Source organism: Propithecus coquereli, unplaced genomic scaffold (assembly GCF_000956105.1).
Source record: "Propithecus coquereli isolate 6110/MARCELLA unplaced genomic scaffold, Pcoq_1.0 Scaffold117, whole genome shotgun sequence".
In the NCBI taxonomy this organism is placed as follows: domain Eukaryota; kingdom Metazoa; phylum Chordata; class Mammalia; order Primates; family Indriidae; genus Propithecus; species Propithecus coquereli.
Genome location: NW_012135747.1, coordinates 680,554 through 698,681, shown reverse-complemented (window position 1 = coordinate 698,681; position 18,128 = coordinate 680,554). Strand labels below are relative to the sequence as shown.

Genomic DNA, 18,128 nt, shown 5'->3' with positions numbered 1-18,128 from the left:
CCAAGCCAGGCAGTTTTCTTTTTCAGGTTGTTTATAACAAAGCAAAATAAAAACAGAAAATGTATTTTTAAAACCAACTGAAACAACCCAGACCCAGGCATCACGGCTTTCTCCATCCCACGCTTGCTGTCCAGACCTGTGCCGGGGACTGCGGTGGAGCCAGCCTTGCCTGGCCTCTGCCCTGGGTTCCTGCAGGCCCTGCGGCCCACACCACCTCACCACGGCCAGCTGCCGTGGCCTCAGCATCCTGGGAAGAAGGAGACAGAGGGCTCCTCCGCAGGCAGGCAGGGCCAAGGGCAAAGCCAAGGCTCTGCTGGGCAAGGTTGGCTTTCTAGGGAGGGGTCCCAGTTAGGAGGTGGGTGAGTGAGGATCTGGACCAAACCACACTGGCAATTTAGCGTGATGCCGCTGACCTACTTTCCAGTGGGCGAGCACAGCGGAATTGCCCATGGCGCCCACATGACTGCAAGGAGGGACATGAGCCTGTTGTCCCCACGTGCCCTCAGCAGGTTTCACATCCCCTTCTGAGATCCTCTAGAGCAGTCCTCTAGCATGCCCGTTCTCTTACTGTAGCTGTTTGGGGGCTGCCCTGCCCCCAGCCTCCACTGTAAGTATGGCTAGCCTCAACCATTTACCAGTGGAAACCATCTCCACTCACCTTTTTCTTGCTTCCACAGGGCTTACCTGGGCCTCCTGGACCAAAGGTAAGTGGCTTCTGGGTGATGCACTGAATAGGTGGGCGAGTTCCCTACAGGGGGTGGAGAGCGCTGAAGGCTACTGAGGAAGGAGCCAGTGAGATCTCAGCCGGGAGATGGGTCAAGCATCGCTCATTTCTAAAACACACCTTCCTCTTAGGAACTGGGATCGTTCCAACTAGGATCGCCCTTCTTGTGAGCTCAGGCTGGCAGAGCAAGTCCTCTGGCTGGTATAGAAGGCACAGTCCCGCCCTCCAAGGACCTTATAATCTAGTTGGAAACTCTAGGCAGATGCCCAGAACAGCGTCACAGTATCTCAATAAAATAGTGTTTTGTAAGGTGTCAGGACAGGAAGAGACCTCCAGGGTCATCCAGTCTCCTGTCAATCCTCACACAGAATACCCACAATGTCAAACAGACTCTGCCTTCGAAGCCGGGGACCCTGGGGCTCTGGGGATGAGAAGGGGCCCAGTATTGATTGTGCCCAATGGTTTTATAAATTGAAGCTGAGGGCCCTGGGGAAAGTGTCTTGCCCAGGTTCAACAGAGTCATTGCTGGAACAAAAACTGACCCTTGGGTCTCCCAGGTCCCTACTCAGTTGACCCTTCCCACAGTTCCTCAGCCTCTGCAAAGTGGGGCTCGTTCTGAAGAGTAGAGCAATCTCTGTTGGTCTCAGAGGAAGCAGAGAGCTGCTGTCCCCAGGACAGCTGGAGGTGTGTGTTGAAGGGGCAGGAGGATCTGGCGTCATTGGGAGGAGGAGGGATGGCATTGTGTGGGGAACAGCACAGATCAAAGTTTGACTTTGGGAAAATCTCTTTAATGGCATTCTCTTTGTTTTCCCAGGGAGACCCAGGGATCCAGGGCTACCATGGCCGGAAGGTAAGATGAAGGGGGAAGACCCCGCCAGTGGTAACTCAAGTGGGGCCTCACAAGCGCACACAGGGTCAGGACTTGGTCACACATAATGCACATTTGCACACACACCACCCAGCAGAGCCTCCACCTGCAGGAGGAGGAGAAACAGAGGGCACGGGGCCTCAGGCAAATCAGTGGCCCAGCAGGACCTCAGACCCAAGAGGCTCTCTCGCTGCCACTGCCAGGCTGGGTGGCTGTGTCTGTACTGGGGCAGGCCAGGTTCTCATTGGCCCCTTGAGGCTTGATAAGTGGGAGTTCTGTGTTGAGCAAGTATGGGGACGCGGAGGGGTCCAGCTCTGCTCTCTGGCGGCTCACAGTTCAGAGAGACAGAAGCATTGCTGCTGCATAAATAACCCCAGTGAAGGCAGGCTTTATTAAATGCCACCATCACGAGGTGCAGTGCAATCATGCACAGAAGGTGGAGAGAGGAATTCCAGGTTGGGAGGAGTTTGGCAAGTCTGCTGGGAGAAGACAGCTTATGAACCGAACCTTGATGAATGGATGGACATATGGGTTATGTATTGCCATGTAACAAACCATCCCAAACTTACTGGCTTAAAGCGGATGGTTCATTTCTCATGATTCTGTGGATTGGTGATCTGGGAGCTCTGCTGGTCTCACCTGGGCTCACGCATGGAGTCGCATCAGATGATAGATGGAAGGGCGGGAGGGGCTGAGATGGCCTCATTCACGTGTCTGGTGGTTGGTGGTGGCTGGAGGCTGGGGGCTTCAGTCCTCCACATTGCTTCTCATCCTCCAGTAGGCTGGACAGGCTTCCTTACAGCACAGCAGGCATTCAGATGGGCAGGTCCCAGTGCGTAAGTACATTTCCAGCGTCTGCTTACATCATATTGTCTAATGTCCTATTGGTTGGTGCAAGTCACATGGCCAAGTCATGTGAGTCAGTATGAGTGGAGTCCTGGTCTCCATTTCTTGGCCATTTTTAATCCACCATTGTGGTCCTTCCACCAGAAAACCTGAAGGTAAATGATATTTTAGAGAGGGAAACAATTTGAGCAAAGGCCCAGAAGTGATCATTGCAATAACCATAATAATTTTATGACAGTCACTACTTGCTGAACACCTACTATAGGCCAGGCACTTTCTTTCAATGCAAGCTATGTTAGTTCTAACCCTAAAACCACCCTGTGAGGCTGGTGTGACTATTCTCCTATTTAACAAATGAGGAAACTAAGTGTCTTCGTGTATTTTGTGTTGTTATAACAGAATACCACAGACGGGGTAACTTACAAAGAAAAGAAATTCATTTCTTGCAGTGCTGGAGGCTGGGAAGCCCAAGGTCAAGGAGCCAGCATCTGGCGAGGGCCTTCTTGCTGTCATCCCATGGGGAAGGCAGAAGGGTGAGAGAGGTCGAGAGAGCAACAGATGGAAGGGGCCGAGCTCGCTTTTATAACAAATCTACTCTCTCAGTAAGGAACCCACTTCTACCGTAACTAACCCACTTTCACAATAAAGCGTTAATCCAGTTCTGAGAGCGGAGCCCTCAGAACCTAATCACCTCTTAAAGGTCCCACCTCTCAACACTGTTGCACTGGGGATTAAGGTACCAACACATGAACTCTGGGGGACACGTTCAAACCATAGCACTGAAGCTTGCCCAAAGTCTCATGGCTTGTAGGTGGCGGAGCAGGAGTCCAAGTCCAGGTGTTCCCATGGTACCACCTGCTGTGAGGAGCCCATCCCTGCCCTCCAAACCAGGTTGGGAAGCCTCTGGGGTCTTCCAGGAGGAGAAAAGAGGCAGGAAGGAAAGGCACCAGGGTGGGGAAAGAACGTTCTAAAGAGAAGAATCAGCCTGCAGAAGCACATTCCTCACACGCTGCACTTGGTGGCTGCTATCACCACGTTGCTTTATGAGTGCCTGGAGGATGAAATGGCAGGACCTGAGAGATCTTTAATTAGTTCCGCATAAACTGAGAAGTTCTTATGGTGTCAGGAAGTGGAAATCAGCCCCCGCGGTTGCCTCCATCCACTCACGCAGACTCATAAAACTTACTGCCTCCTGGTGCAACATGGAGTTGGTTTTCCCATTAGCAGCCAGACCAGCTCTTTCAAGCTGTGAAGGGGCTGCGGGGCCGGCAGAGCGTCCCTGGGTGTCACGGCGATGCCCTCAGCTGGCATCGGATCATGACAGGCACCCTCATTCCACTGCAAACTGGAAGTCTGCCATCCAGAAAGGAGCTTGGGGTCTGTTGTCCTCGGGATGGAGCGTCCTCCACTTAGGGCTGGGTGTCATGATGCTAGAGTGCCCGGTTGCATGACAGTGGCCATCCTAGACTCAGACTGTAGGAAGAATCATTTAACCCTGGCTGCATTGAATTTGCAGAGCAAAGCAGTGTAGCCCTGCTGTGGGCGGGCAGCTGCTGTCCCTGGGATGTCACAGTTTGCCCAGGACAGGGCAGGCTCCAGCATGGAAGAGGGGATCATTCTTTTGCATGACTAGTGAGGGAGAGCAAGTGCTGGTGGGTTAACCTTACAGGAAGAACAATTCCAGAACAATAAGAGGGAGCTTCCTCGTACCTAGGTGTCTTGGGAGGTGTTCAGTAGAGGCTGGATAACGATTGGTCTGGGAAGTGCTAAGAGAAGCCTCTATATCAGGTCGGAGACTGGATTAAAGTCCCTTTCAGCCCAGGGAGGCCACGGCTTTCTGAGGACAGATTTGGCTTCGTATCCCCTAGAGAGGAGCAGCCCCAGCCTCGCGAGGGGCCTTGGTCCCCTTGAGCCTCTGTTCAAGTCTTTTCTCCGTCCACACCCAGGGCTTGTTGGAAGCACCCCCGCAGCCAGGTCTCACGAGCACCCAGGAGAAGGTCCTTCCTCCCCCTTCATGCTGGACTCTTGCCCCATCCCTGCTTTCTCTCTCAGACCAGCCCTCCCTGCTCGCCCATGATGGCCTCTTCTGGGGGACTGCTCAGGGGTGTGAGGCTGTGGCTCCCCCTCACTCCCTCTCTGGTCCCTGGAAGGCTCACACTCCCTCTGCTCCTCCCAGCCTGTCCTTGCATCTTTTCAGTGGGTGCCATGGAGCCACCAGCCTTCAAAGCCAGCCCGCCCGCAGCTGGCCTCTGCCAGTACCCTTGTCCTGCCGCCAACTCACCACTGCCCCCTAGCCCACCAGAGGCCAGGGGGAAGAGAGCAGGAACTGAGACCAGCAGCAGAAGGCCTGCCCAAGGACTTGAGGTCATTCCTTGAGAGGCTCTAGTGTCTGTCCCACTGCTCCAGCCCCAGTGGGACAGTGGCTATCTTGACCCTGGTGATCACATGCTCAGGCAGCAGTTTGCTTCTCCCCTGAGATGAAGAGATTTTTTTGTCTTGGATGCCAAAGACAAGTGCAGCAATACTTCACATCTCTAGCTCAGCCAAGGTTCATTTGCTCCCTGTCTTACTCGGGCCTTACCGTGGCTCAGTGGTTAGTGCTCATTTCCTGATTGTACAAATGAGAAGCTCAGAGAGGTTAATACTTTGCCCAAGGTTGCACAGCTGGTGAATGTCCACGCTGGAATTAACAGCAAAGTCTCGTAAGTCCAAGTGTAGTAGCCAGCCCATCTTTGCACCCTGGTGCAGAAGTGAATGTCTGCTCAGGGGGTCTGCTCAGGGGGTCTCACCCCAGGCTAAGCTAACTGTGCACACACCTCCCTCCTCTGCGGTTTCTTTGGGATGTGGAGGGTTATCCCCAACATCTCTCCTTTTGCTGTCAGTCCTCTCTCTCTCTCTGCTCCCTGCTCCGCTCTCTGCGTGGAATAAGGCACAGGGAGGAGGCACTAACACGGAGGGTGACTTAGTCACACATGCTGGGAAGATGAGTTTGTTCCCACCCCACCACCCTGGGAGGAACGGGTGCCAGCAGGTGGGGACACTGAGCTGAGACAGAGAGCCAAGTGGCTGCTCTCGAGGTCAGGTGCGAGCGGGACCCATGGGGTAACTGAGGGACCCTCCGCACGAGCTTCCCTTCCTGTGTCCCAGAGACTTGACGCGCATGCCGGCAGTCCTTTCCGACGGCACGGGGTGGAATTTGACTCCCAGCCTGGGCAGCTTGCTGATGGTTAGTTCTGTCCCCCATCACCCCTGCCCACTGGGCTGTGCCTGGTATCCTCTCAAAGGCCAGCCAGGCCAGCAAGGCAGGCATCTCTACTGGTTCCTTGAGATCAAAGCCCAGCATCGCCAGCGGCCCCTATGCGGCCCCCACCCCACTCGGGGGCAGCCCTCCTGCCTAGACACTGCGAGTATTGTTGTGCACCCATGTGGTACCTATTTGATCCAAATTTATGACACTGATCTACTTTAAATATATTGCAAGACACAAAGCGTGTTTAAAACATTACAACCTTGGCACTCTTTCAAGAGAATTGACGAGTAGTGTCAGATCATATGTGGATCAGAAAACCTGGTGAGAGCTTATCTCTAAATGCATCGAAGCGGGTTGTCCCTCTCGAAGTGGGGGTGTGTTTGATGCCTGTGGTGGTCTGAGCATTAAGCCTCAGGATCTGCATGAAGGACCATGTCTGAAGGGCACATTCCCCTCCTGCAGGCTGCAGGCAGTGTGGGTTTCAGACCAGAGGAGGAAGGACACGAGAGCCTCAGGCTGGAGCCACTTACAACTGCAGTTACCCCTCCTGGAGGCCGGGGATGGGGGAGGTGGTCCCCAGACACAGGGGCTCCCTGTGGAAGAGATGGGAGGACCCTATGGTGGGGACAGATGACCACTCACCCAGCTGTCCCAGCCCCCATTCTGTGGTTGCACTGGCCCTTCTTCTCAACACTCTTCAACCCTTCTGCCAAAGGGATGAGGGTTCTGATCTGCCAGTCAGAGCAAGGGTCCACGTGGTGGACACACTTCTGGCGAATGACGACTTGCGTGCTTAAGACTGCCTGACTTGCCAACATGCCAGGCTGTGCGCCGGGCACTCTGCATGCATCAACTTATTGAATCCTTGCAACAACCCTGTGAGGCAGCTTTTATTCTTATTCCCGATTGACAGATGAGCAAACTAAGGTTCACAGAAGCTGTTTCCTCCCAAGGTCCACAACTAGGAAGTAGAGATGCCAGTCTGTCTGACCCCAGATCCTTGCTCTGAATGACTTTACTACTTGCATCTTATGAGCCCCGGGGGAACCCATGATTTCCGGTAGGCACCCCACCCCCAACCCCTCCTGGAATGGAAGGAAAAGAGGTGGGAGTTGAGCTGTTTTCCTTCTTGTGAGACAAGGATTTTGGGCCGGGCGTGGTGGCTCACGCCTGTAATCCTAGCACTCTAGGAGGCCGAGACCGGCGGATCGTTTGAGCCCAGGAGTTCGAGACCAGCCTAAGCAAGAGCGAGATCCCGTCTCTACTAAAAAAAGAAAAGGATTTTGGCTGTGTTGAGGCCTCTCTCCGAGCCTCCAGGCTCTCTGTGAGCAGTATCTGGAGAGGTTACAGCAGAGCACGCAGGGTTCTTGGTGTGTTTTTAGTGGAAGAACTGACGAAGTGGAGTGTTATGTCCATTGGCACTAACTCTGCCCAAATAATCACCCCAGGGAATTGGGGTGGTCGCAGGACTTCCCATAAAGCCAGGAGAAGGCAGCTTGTCCCAGCCTTCACGACAGCTATTCCTGAAACCTTCCTGCACCCCTCTGGCCCCCAGAGGACCTGAGTGACTCCAGGCTCCACCTGGCGCTCATATGTAGCTGATGCTTCGTACAGATGGAAGCCGTAGACACAGGAGCCTGCTGGTGTGGGGACAGCATTTTCTTTCAAAGCCGTGAAATCCCAGTGGGGACATGCAGACCATTTAAATTAAAGCAGATCAGAAAACTAAGACCTGGGCCCCAGATCTGAGGCTTCATGGGCACTAAAAGGACCCCATCCCCCTCCCTGTGCTCTCTGGGCCCTGTTTTTCCTGCACTCCTAAGTCCAAAGACTAATTAGAGCTGACTTTTCTTTTTGGAACTAACTACAAAATCAACCGATCTCAAATTGAGATTACAAGCCAGCCGCCCTTCCAAAGCCCTGGCCTTCAATGGGGCACCCGACCCCGGTAATTCCCTGGATCACTTCCTGCCGGCCCTAATTACCGGAGGACCTGGGATTTCCGTGGTTCCGGTCCTCTGCAGTGTGGAGGCTGGCTGGGCCAGGGAAGCAGGAACTGAGCTGCCCTCTTCCCGGAAGGGAGGCCCGGGAACTCTTTGGGGCAGAAGGGCATTAGCCCTCCTCACCCGGCTCTTGCACCCCAGGAAAGGGCCCTGGTCCAGGCTTGAGGCCCAAGCTGCCTGCTACCACCACCCCCTCCCCGCAGCCCTCCACGCCCCACACTCCCAGACAGGCCTTCCTCCTCCCCTGCAGAGAACAAAGAGCCTGTGTGCCCGGCTGCACTGGGCCCTGGGCCTTCCCACCCAGACCTGGCTGCAGCAGGAGCCCAGGCCTCACCTCGGGGAGGTCCATTCATGACCTGACCTTTGCTGGGCTGGGAGCTGACCTTGAAGTCCCCCACCTCCTTCCAGACTGTGTCTTCTTGCCAAGTCCCTGCCCAGCTTGTCCTGCAAACAGTAAATCACCAATTAAGAGGCCACTCCCGCAGGACCAGAGCACGGCCAGTTTGCGCTCCCAAGAGCTCACTCCCGCTCTGTCATCTCTGTGAAGGATGGGTCCTCCCGCCTGGAAGCCGGGACCAGAATAGAGGACCTATTGATGCTGTCACGTGCTCAGGTGCATGGCCTGGCTGCAGAGTCTTAAGTGGCAGCCTCAAGGTCAGGCCGAGACCGGTCTTCAAGGGCAGTCAGGGCAAACCCCTCTGTGCCCATCTGCGCATCTCCACCTCCCCTTCCGTGCATTGGTTCTTGGCACTGAGGCTAAAAAGCCAGCCTCCCAGAGGGGTGACGGGGGCTGGCCTGGGAGTTGCAGTTCTGCCATTACGCTCCGTGCACGTGGGCCGAGACACTTTGTGATGCTCAGAGCCCACACGTCCCCAGCCGCAGGATGGCCCACATAGGGTGGCTGAGAGTCCCCGCTGGGAGGACAAGGGAAGGCAGAGGTAGAGGAGATAAAGCCAGGCCTGTGGGTTGGACAGACGGAGAGAACCAAGCCCCCAGAAGACAAAGACAGTCACGAGTGAGCAGATCTAAATGGAGCACAACTCCTAACTGAAACTTTTCAGACAGGAAAACTTAAGAGGCGAATGGAAAAGAAGGGGTATCTGGATAGGCTCTCACAGGATGTACCCCGGGAACAGCCCTCTGAACAGAGGTGCGTCACTGTCCTCCTTTGGCAATGGCCACCAGCAGCCCCCACCTCCTGTCTGCTGCAGGCGGGTCCTGGCCGCAGCGACCCTGGAGCCTTGACAGTGACTCTGGCCTCACCCTCCACCCAGGAGTCAGAGTTCTCTGGCCTGGGGGAAGCCCAGCTCCCCACTTCAGAGGTGGGGCAGGGGCGAGCCCACAGGGACATTAGGACTGAGCCTAATGAGACTGGAGAGAGCGGCGGGGAGGTCAGCCAGGCACCGCTGCTTCCTGCCTGGGAAAGGGCGGAAGGGAGGGGGCCCTCAGGTGGGGGTCAAGGGAGCCTGGGGCCTGGGTCATTTGCAGAATTAAGAGCCTTGACCCAGAGGAGAGGGAAGGGTCGAAGGTCAGCCACGCTAGGCAGAGGGCTGCCTCCCTAGGAAGCTCTGATTTCCCCCAAGTGCGTGACTGTGTCTTCACATACTCAAATCAACAGGGGCTAAAGACAGCCCTGATTAGCCGGGAAACCCTCACGCTCCGGGATTCTGCTCTACACAGTTTCTTCTGAGATTGGAGACAGAAGCCCAGAGATGAGTGTGAAGCAGAACCTGCCTCCTACCCTGTGGGAGCATCCCACAGCCGCCCTCTGTGTGCAAAAGGGGAGAGCTGAGACCCCCCCTAGAGCTGCGTTTTTATCCCGAGCTTAGACTCTCTCCCCCACCCCAGCCTTGTCCTGGAGCTGCCAACAGACCCAAGTGTCTGGCTCTGGCCCCTGTCCCTCCTGAGGGCCGTGCAGAGAGCAGGGACAGGGCCGGGTGAGTGGAAGACCAAGGAGCAGGAGTGGGCGGGAGGGATCTGGTCTAACCTCACTTTGCAAGGAGGACCCTGGACCCAGAGGGGGAAGTGGCGTTTCCGTGGTCACACACACTTCCAGCCCAGCTCCCAAAATGGAGGCGGGAAGAAGAGGGCAAGGGCATTGGGGGAAAGGTGAAGAAAAGACAGAGGAAGAGGAAGAGAGGGTTGAACAGTCAGGGAGTCCCCAAGCTGACCTCCCACCTGCACCCCGTCCCCCCACTCTGGGGCCTCTGGGATGAGTCAGCCTGGTTGGGCTGGTTGGAATGTTAGCGGATGACACTGGTCCCCCAAAGGAAAGAGTGACAGGGCCCCTCAGCTGGCGCTCCTGAAAGGGGGCTTTGAGGCCATTGTGGCCCGAGTGGCCAGACTTCAGACGAGGTCCTGTCGCGCCCTCTGCTGGCCGCAGGGCAGACCTGTGCGCACAGGCAGGGCTCCGCCTGCGCTTTTCTGGGCTCCCTGGACTGAGCTGCGGCATCCTCTGGCCCCTTCACCCTGTGGTCCCCCGGCCTGAGGGCCCATCAGAGAGGGCTTGCCCTGCTTTCGGCCTGCAGAGGTTATCTGATGGGGCAGATGGACCCTCAGTCCATCCGATGTTGGGGTTGGCCAGGAGAAATGAGCACCTGGGCTTGGCAGACAACAAACTCAGGTTCACAGCCCTAGACTGCCCTTGGCAGTCATACCTGGCTCTCTGAGCTGCGGTTTGCTCACCTGCGACACAGGAATAACATCCACTCCCACACAGGAGGGGATTCTTAAAGACTGTATACAGCAGCGGTCCCCAAACATTTTTGGCACCAGGGACACGTTTCATGGAAGACAATTGTACATGGAAGGTCGGGGGGGTGGGTGGGGGAGAGAAGGCGGAGCTCAGGCAGTGATGCGAGTGATGAGGCGTGGCTGTAAATACAGATGAAGCTTCACTGTGGGGCCCGGTTCCTAAGTTTCATGGAAGACAATTTTTCCACGGACCGGTGTGCGGGTGGAGGGGGAGGCAGGCGGAGCTCAGGTGGTGATGCGCCATGGACCAGTACCGGGCTTCGGCCCGGAGGCAGGGGACCGCAGGGATAGAGGAAGGATGGAAAGCTCGTACGTGCAGTGCGGGCACAGGGCAGGTGCAGTGAATGGCTGCGCCTGTCTCTGATCGTTCGCACAAGGGGAGACTTAATGGTAGGGCACACCTGGGGCAACGGCTTGTCTGCTGTGCTCACTTCCTGAATCTAACTCTGCCACCTGCCTACGGCTCAGGGGTCGCTGGTGGGGTCAAGCCGAGGGAGCGCTCTGGTGCTTGGAGCTAAAGGTGCTGGGCTTTTTGCAAGATTCAGACACTTGGCCCAACGAGGATGCAGGTGCAGCCATCGCAGGCAGACGTGCACTTGTGCATGCAGATTACAAATGCAGAGTGGTTCCTGCTGCGTTGGGGAAGCAGCACTGGGTTAAGGGGGACAGCAGAAATTCATAGAGGAGACAAAAGGGCCCTGCTTCCATCAGACAGCTCTGCAGGCAGCAAGCAGGGTGAAGCCCCCTGTGCTGGGGCCCACAGGGGTGTAGGGGTTTGTGTGTGAGGACAGCTCAGCCCAGGGTGCTCAGAAAAGCACTGGGCACTTTATTGACCCAGGCCCCAAACAATAAATGGGGTTTTGAGTTGAGGAAGTATTAGCAGCAGAAAGCCACAGAATCATGAACGGGTGGTGTTTCTGGGGACACAGACACCAGTTGATGGACAGCAGGAGGTCAGGCGACGAGGCTGGGAAGGAAGCAAGTCAGAAGACCATGCTCGGGAGGAGCCTGGCCCCTTCCCTGCAGTCAGTGCCAGGCCACGGGTGTTTTGAAGGAGGGGCGTCTCCTTAGCCAGCCTGTGTATGGGGAAGTTCGCCTGGATGCCAGCGTGGAGGACCCATCGTGGAGAGAGGGTGGGAGCAGCTCTAGCCCCGGTGAGAAGGATGGACTAGGACTTCCTGTATGATGGCGGGGAAGGGAGAGAGTGGGCAGCGGAGAGGTGGAGGCCAAGTGGGACCAGGTGCCCCTCTGCCTTTCAGCCTGTGGGAGTCGCAGCCCGGCCTGCCAGCCACGACACTCCTGCCCAAGTGGGGCAGCCAGGCCAGGAGCAAGGCCTGTCGGGCTCCGCGTTGCCCATCCATGGCGCTGGCTTTCAGATGCAGGAAGCTGCGGCAGGCTGGCCGCTGTCCCCTGTTGCTGGACAACATCCTGGGCCCCAGCTGGGGCTTCATGCTGGGACCGTGCATGGTTCAACTCCTGAGGCAGGGGCCACCCTCCTTGCTCCCCCCGTATGGCAGGCTGTAGTCTTGACTCACCTACTCTTAGCCCCTCGTTTGTCACTGGCTGTCATCCCCAGCCCCACCTCTTGTCCTTCCTGATCTCACCCCTTCTCACAGATGTGGCATTTTCTTGGAGAATGCGGAGGTTGAAGATAAAGGTGGGGCAGTGCTGAGACGGTGGAGCAGACCCCACGCTGTCCCAGGCTGGTCCTCTGCATGGGCGGGGTCAGGAGCGGGGCGCAGCGAGAAGGGCAGGCGCAGAGGCCAAGGCCTGCTTCCCGTGGGAAGAGTCAGACCCAGGGGACTAGGGAGGAGAGGGAGCCCCAGACGAGGAGAGAAGGGAGCCCCTGGCTGGCCAGCTGGTAGGTACCGTCCCAGCAAAGGTGCTGGGACAAAAGGGGAAGAAGCAGCAGGCAGGGGGGCAGGAAGGCACGCGGTAGGTGAGCGGCCGGGTGAGGTCCTGCTGCCCATGGCCTCGCCCCACAATCCTAGTTCCAGGCCCAGCCTGGCCACTGAGGGGCAAGAGATCGTGAGCAAGTCACCTCGCTGGACTCTGATGCCACATGGTGGGCCTCTCTCTCTGGGGGCCTTTCCTGGTCTGGGGTCTGTGACTTGGGCCCTCCTGCAAGTTCTCATAGCTAAGGGCAGTGGCCCACGTGGCTGCCGGCCAGGGCAGGGTCCTCAGAGCTCACTGTGAGAGGGACAGTTGTCCCAGGCTTGCAGACAAGGTGTTCTCTCACTGACATCGGCAGGCCTGAGTGTGGTCTTCCTCTCACCGTTTCTCTTGTTTTTCCCTGCAGGGAGAACGGGGCATGCCAGGGATGCCGGGCAAGCATGGCGCCAAGGTACCTGCCCTCCCTCAGAGCCCGTCCCTCTCCCCCAAGCTCGAGGGTCCCCTGGAGTCCCAGTGCCTTGGCTTCCTCCTTCTTGCCCTGACTGTCCCCTTGCCACGCTAGCCTGTCCTTCCACATGGGGTTGCTCATGTGTGGCCCACACGTGGTCTCTCATCAGTGCCCTCCTGATGTGACTGGCCTGGGCATCTCTGGGTCATAAAAAGCTTTCTCAGGTAATCCCAGCTCCAGCTGCAGTCCTGAGACCCAAGTGGGGAGTATGGACCCCCCAAAATCACCTCCACTTGCGATTTAGTAAGTGGCACTTTGGGCACCATATTCACCTCAAAGTAGCTGGGTTGGGCTGATATGAAAATGGGATTCAGTCCCAGCCACTCCCCAGTCCGTGAGGGCAGAGGTCCAGAGAGCCACTGTGAGGGGAATCAGCCCCTTCGTATTGTCATCTATGGTTCTCCCCTCCCCATGGCCCCATTCTCCTCCCTTTCCTCTCCCATCCTCTCCCCCTTCCCTCACATTCCAATGAAGCCCCCACCCCCACCCCAGGGACACCCCCCTCTAGCCCCATCTAGCAGCCGGCAGTCCCCGCCGCACCTCCCTCCCAGTAGCGCCTGGGAGCTGAGCGCTGGGTGGGAGGCCAGGACCCCGGCAGGCTGGGCTGCACACAGCCTGTTCCTCAGGGCCACCGCCACGTGCCCAGCTCAGTGCCCGCGCTTCTCGGGGCTTGGGCAGCAGGCAGAAGTGAGCAGCCTTCCATGTCGCAGCAGTGGGAGGCTGGCCACTTCCTCCTTGCTGCCCTCCGACTGCACAAAGTCTTCAGACCTTTTCTCCTCTCTGCCAGGGGGCTCCTGGAATCGCCGTGGCCGGGATGAAGGTCAGTTGAATGTTGTCACTCAACACATCTGGGGCAGGCTGGGAGAGATGGTGCGAGAGGGACAGAGTTGGGAATTTGTGACTCAGTGGGGTGGCCGCTGGACCAATGAGGAGGCAGACAAGATTTGGAATCATTTTTCTTAAAGTAACATTTATGCCAGATGCGCAACCTTGCACAACAGATGCTTAACTAAGCCTTGCAAGTAAGTAGCAAAGGTCGCCCAGCCTCAGCTAAAGGTCTCAGTAGCCAGCCACCGTACCAACAAAACCCAGACCCTTCCTTTGCACTCTGGAATTCGGCAGCTACGTGCTTCCAAAGCCCTTCTCCCGAACCCTCACCGTAACCACCCATCTGGTTGGCAGGCAGACGGAGGGGACGGCTTGGAAAAAGAGGTGCTCAATGTCGATATTGACGGCATGTCCACCTACAGGGGGCACCATGTCCAAACCAAATGCCTGTTCCTCCCTCTCCTTCCTCCTGGGATGCCTCACTTACACTCACGCCTGCCACTCCCCTCACTAGGGACTAGCAGGACCCCGTGAGGGTCAGCAGCCCAGAGCCCTCCTTTGATCTGGGACCTGACGCCTGGGCAGAGAAAGCCGGGGCTGCCAGTTATTTCACTGACCACCCCGCCCCACCCCAGTGCCTTTGCTCATTCTTTCCTGCCCTTTCTCTCTTGCTCATTTCTTTACCTAAGTCTTCCTTTTTCCACACAGGGTGAGCCGGGGACCCCAGGAGCCAAGGTACTGATGCAGAGAGAATGTTCTGGGATGCACGGCGCATCGGTTGTGGGGCAGAGGTGGGAGGGGGGCTGCTGCTGGTTTGCTCTTGGTCCCCCTGAGGCTGGCCCGGGGCTGGGGACCTGGCTGAGAAAAGAAGGGCCCGCTTGTCAGGAGCACACTGCAAATGTCTCCCCCTTCCCCAGATCCTGGCCTGCATGTATGCCAGCGGCAGCAGACGGTGACTATTGTCCCCTGCACCTGCTGGGTTCTCTTTCTCTCTTGTCTAGGACAATAAGAGATGTGACAAGAAAAAAGTTTCCATGGTCAAATAAGTTTGAGAAATACTTGGTTAAAAATATTATACAGGTTTCTTTGCTGCAGACCTTCTCAGAGCCTTTAACATGCTAAATATGCATTGAGGAGCTCTCGAAAGGAAATATCTCGTGTGACATTTTCAAAACTTTTTTGACGAGAACACACCATTTTTTAAAGAGAAGAAGCTTATGGGACAAGTATTCCGGAAATGCTGGTCTATAATCACTGCCCATCCCACCCCTCACCCCCCACTCCATCCTCTTATCAGTGACTTTCTCTTCTTACCTCAAAGGGAGACTCAGGAGCAGCAGGGAAGCCAGGGCCCCCAGGTTTGCCGGGAAAGAGGGGGCAGAGGGTAGGATATCGTGTATTTGAATGTGTGCCCCCTCATCCTGGCCTCACCGGGACCCTACTTCCTGCCCCACCTCCATGGCTGGTGTGTTGCCTGCAGTGTGCTGGGGGTGCATGTGTCCCGGGACGAGGGGAATGGCGGGATAGCCTGGCGAGGCTACAGAAAGCCACACGCGAGAGCTCACCCTCTCTCTTTGGAAGCCGCTGGTTACCTAGCAGAGAGCCCAGCCGAGGGGGGAAGCTGCCTCCTCTTGCCCCCGCCCCCAAGGATCTTTATACGACGGGACCTGCGTCCTTTCCCTCTAGACCTGGCCTGTTTGGGGAGGATGCCCTGGTGAAGGCACATCCCAGGAGCAGTCCAGATAAGGCAGGGCAGCCGGGGCCTCAGGACTTGCTTCCCTCCCTTTGCCAGGGCCCCTGCCTGGCCCCCACGCAGCCCTCTTGGCCAGCTCCAGGCCACTTTGCCATCAGCTTCCTAGGGCAGGTGGCAAGGAGATGACACCCAAAGACTTGGTGTGGCGTCTTTGGTGGCTCCGGCTAGAAAGTTCGCTGAGACGTCTGACACCAAATACGACCCCAGAGCTCTCAGTTCTCCCCGGGCCCATGGAGAGTGGAGCTTCCCATGCTGACCCGATACTGACCCCCGCTGGCGGGGTGCTCTTGGTGTACTCACCTGAACGTGTCCCCCCAAATTCCTATGTTGACACTGTAACCCCCAATGTGACTGTGTGTAGAGACGGGGCTTTTGGGGGGTGATTAAGGTTAAATGAAGTCATGAAAGTAGAGTCCAAATCCCCCTAAAGGATTGGTGGCTGTTGGAAAATCTTATAATAAAAAGTTTTATATTTAGGTGGGGCAACTGGATTAAACTTTTTGTTTTTAAGATGAGTGCCTGTCTTCTAAAACATGTGTGCTCATCCACCAATAATGTGTAAAAAAAAAAAAAAAAATGCTTGGTGGCCCTATACAACGAGGAAGAGAGAGAGATGCTTCTCTCTCTGTGCCACGTGAGGACACAGCGAAAGGTCAGCTGCAAGCCAAGGAGAGGCCTCTCACCAGAACCTGGTCATCCCAGCACCCTGATCTGAGACTTCCAGCCTCCAGAACTATAGGAAAAGAAACATTCAAGCCACCCAGACTGCGATATTTTGTTATGGCCACCCAAGCTAAGACAAACACTTTGCAAAGCGAAGCCTTCGTGTCACAGAGACAGGACATCAGGAGCCTGGGGGGGCCGGACCCAGCTCTGCCACCAATCCAGTGCAGGGTTGGCCATAAGTCACGTAACTTCTTGGGGCCCCCATGCTTCATCGTGAAATGAGAATGGGGTGCAAGTATCTCTAAGGGACTCTTTGATCCATGTGAGGGGGAGAAATAAAGAACTCTTCAGTAGCGAACGGAGCCGGTGAGGGAGGTGGGTTGATTTGCCAGAGCTGCCGTAACGGAGTACCACGGACTGGGGGCTTGAACAATGGAAATCCATTGTCTCCCAGTTCTGGAAGCTGCAAATCCAAAGGCAAGGCATCGGCAGGGCTGTTTCCTTTTGAGTGCTGCGAGGGAGAATCTGTTCTCGGCCTCTCCCCGGCTTCTGGTGGCTGCTGGCCATCTCTGGTCTTGCTTGGCTTGCAGGAGCATCACCCCGATCTCTGGTCCGTCCTCACGGGGTGTCTCCCTGCATGCATGTCTGTGTGCAAATTGCCCCTTTTTCGTAAGGGCACCAGCGCGCTGGAGTAGGCCCACCCTGCTCTAGTGTGACCTCATCTTAAATAATTACATCTGCCCTGACGGTATTTCCAAATAAGGTCACGTTCTGAGATACTGGGTTTAGGACTTCAGCATATGGATTTGGGGGGGGGGACACGCTTCAACCCATGACAGGAGGCAAATTTTTCAAAACCTTCCCACAAAGGAGAAGTTCTAGTTAGCTGGTCTTTGTCCTCCTTAGAAGCAGGGAGGAGGTGGCAGAAAAGACTACCAGCCTCCAGCTGCTGGACGACAAGAACATGAAGAGCTCAGTGGTTTAAAAGGAGGCCCTTGCCCAACTCCTGGGTTTGAACTGCTCCCTTCTCCCCAGGGACCCCCAGGAGGGCCCACGTGCTCCTGGCTTTGTTACAATCTGTGGCCAGCATCACCTCTCCCCCGTGTGAGTGAGGAGGGCCCGGGCTGTCACCAGTGCGAAGTGGCCGAGGGAGACAGCCAGCCGGGATGGGGGTCCGGAAGGAAGTGGAGCCCTTCAGAGACCCACCCGAGGAGGGGGCAGGAGGCAGGAGCGAGGGAAGGCAAGGCCCTGACGCCTTCACAGACATCCTGGAGAAACCATTTCTAACCCCAGTGTCTGTGTCTCCCCCACAGGGTGAGAAGGGGGCTGCGGGCTCCCCTGGGCTGCCTGGCCTCCTGGGGCAGAAGGTAGGTATCGCTGGGCTCTGAAAGGTAGGTTCTGTGGAAAGGCCTCAGGGTCCTTCCTCACCCACATCCCCTTCCCAGCCCTGCACATGCACACGGGCCCCAGCGTTAGACATGTCCCTCTTCCAGAGTGGGGGAAGGCAGCTGGGACACAGCCACAGTCTGTTTGGCAGGGTGGGGGAGAGGTGCCACAAGGCGGGGCCCGATTGGCAAGGAAATGCCTGAATTCAAAGAACTCAGTAGCCATGACCTGGTCCAATCTCTTTATACCGACTCTGAAAATGCATCCCGTGGTCCATGAGCTCTGTAAGAAGATAGTTCATTTAAAAATTTTTTTAAAGGTGAGGTCAAATAAATCTGGGGAGAGCTACATAAGACAGGCCACTTGGAGAGTCCCAGTGCGCTTCAGCCTGTTAGAGGCCCTGAGCACGCCGCAGTGAAGGGCCTGCCAGGCTTCCTTTAACTTTGCATTTCTTAGCATAGTTTGGCCACCAGACCTTTTTTTTCACATTTCAAATATTCCCAACCCACTGAGGAGTGCTCCACGGAACACACTTTGAGAAGCACTGCTCCAGCCCCAGCTCTTGCTGGGTCCCTTGTTTCACCTCTAAACCTGTTCCGCCCCATCCAGTAAACGGCTCCCTTCTCTCCTCAAATCCCACGGTCACATC

The 18,128-nt window shown here is 56.3% G+C and overlaps 1 protein-coding gene across 3 annotated transcripts in view; it reads left to right on the top strand.

Moving 5' to 3' along the window:
- COL13A1 (collagen, type XIII, alpha 1) overlaps positions 1–18,128 on the top strand; it is a 148,962-nt gene that overhangs the window by 97,340 nt on the left and 33,494 nt on the right. For all 3 annotated transcript variants that reach the window (XM_012658683.1, XM_012658664.1, XM_012658673.1), the window contains 6 exons: positions 678–704; positions 1,539–1,574; positions 12,745–12,789; positions 13,634–13,666; positions 14,383–14,409; positions 17,407–17,460. In XM_012658683.1, coding sequence (XP_012514137.1) covers positions 678–704; positions 1,539–1,574; positions 12,745–12,789; positions 13,634–13,666; positions 14,383–14,409; positions 17,407–17,460 — 222 coding nt within the window. The remainder of the gene's footprint in view (positions 1–677; positions 705–1,538; positions 1,575–12,744; positions 12,790–13,633; positions 13,667–14,382; positions 14,410–17,406; positions 17,461–18,128) is intronic.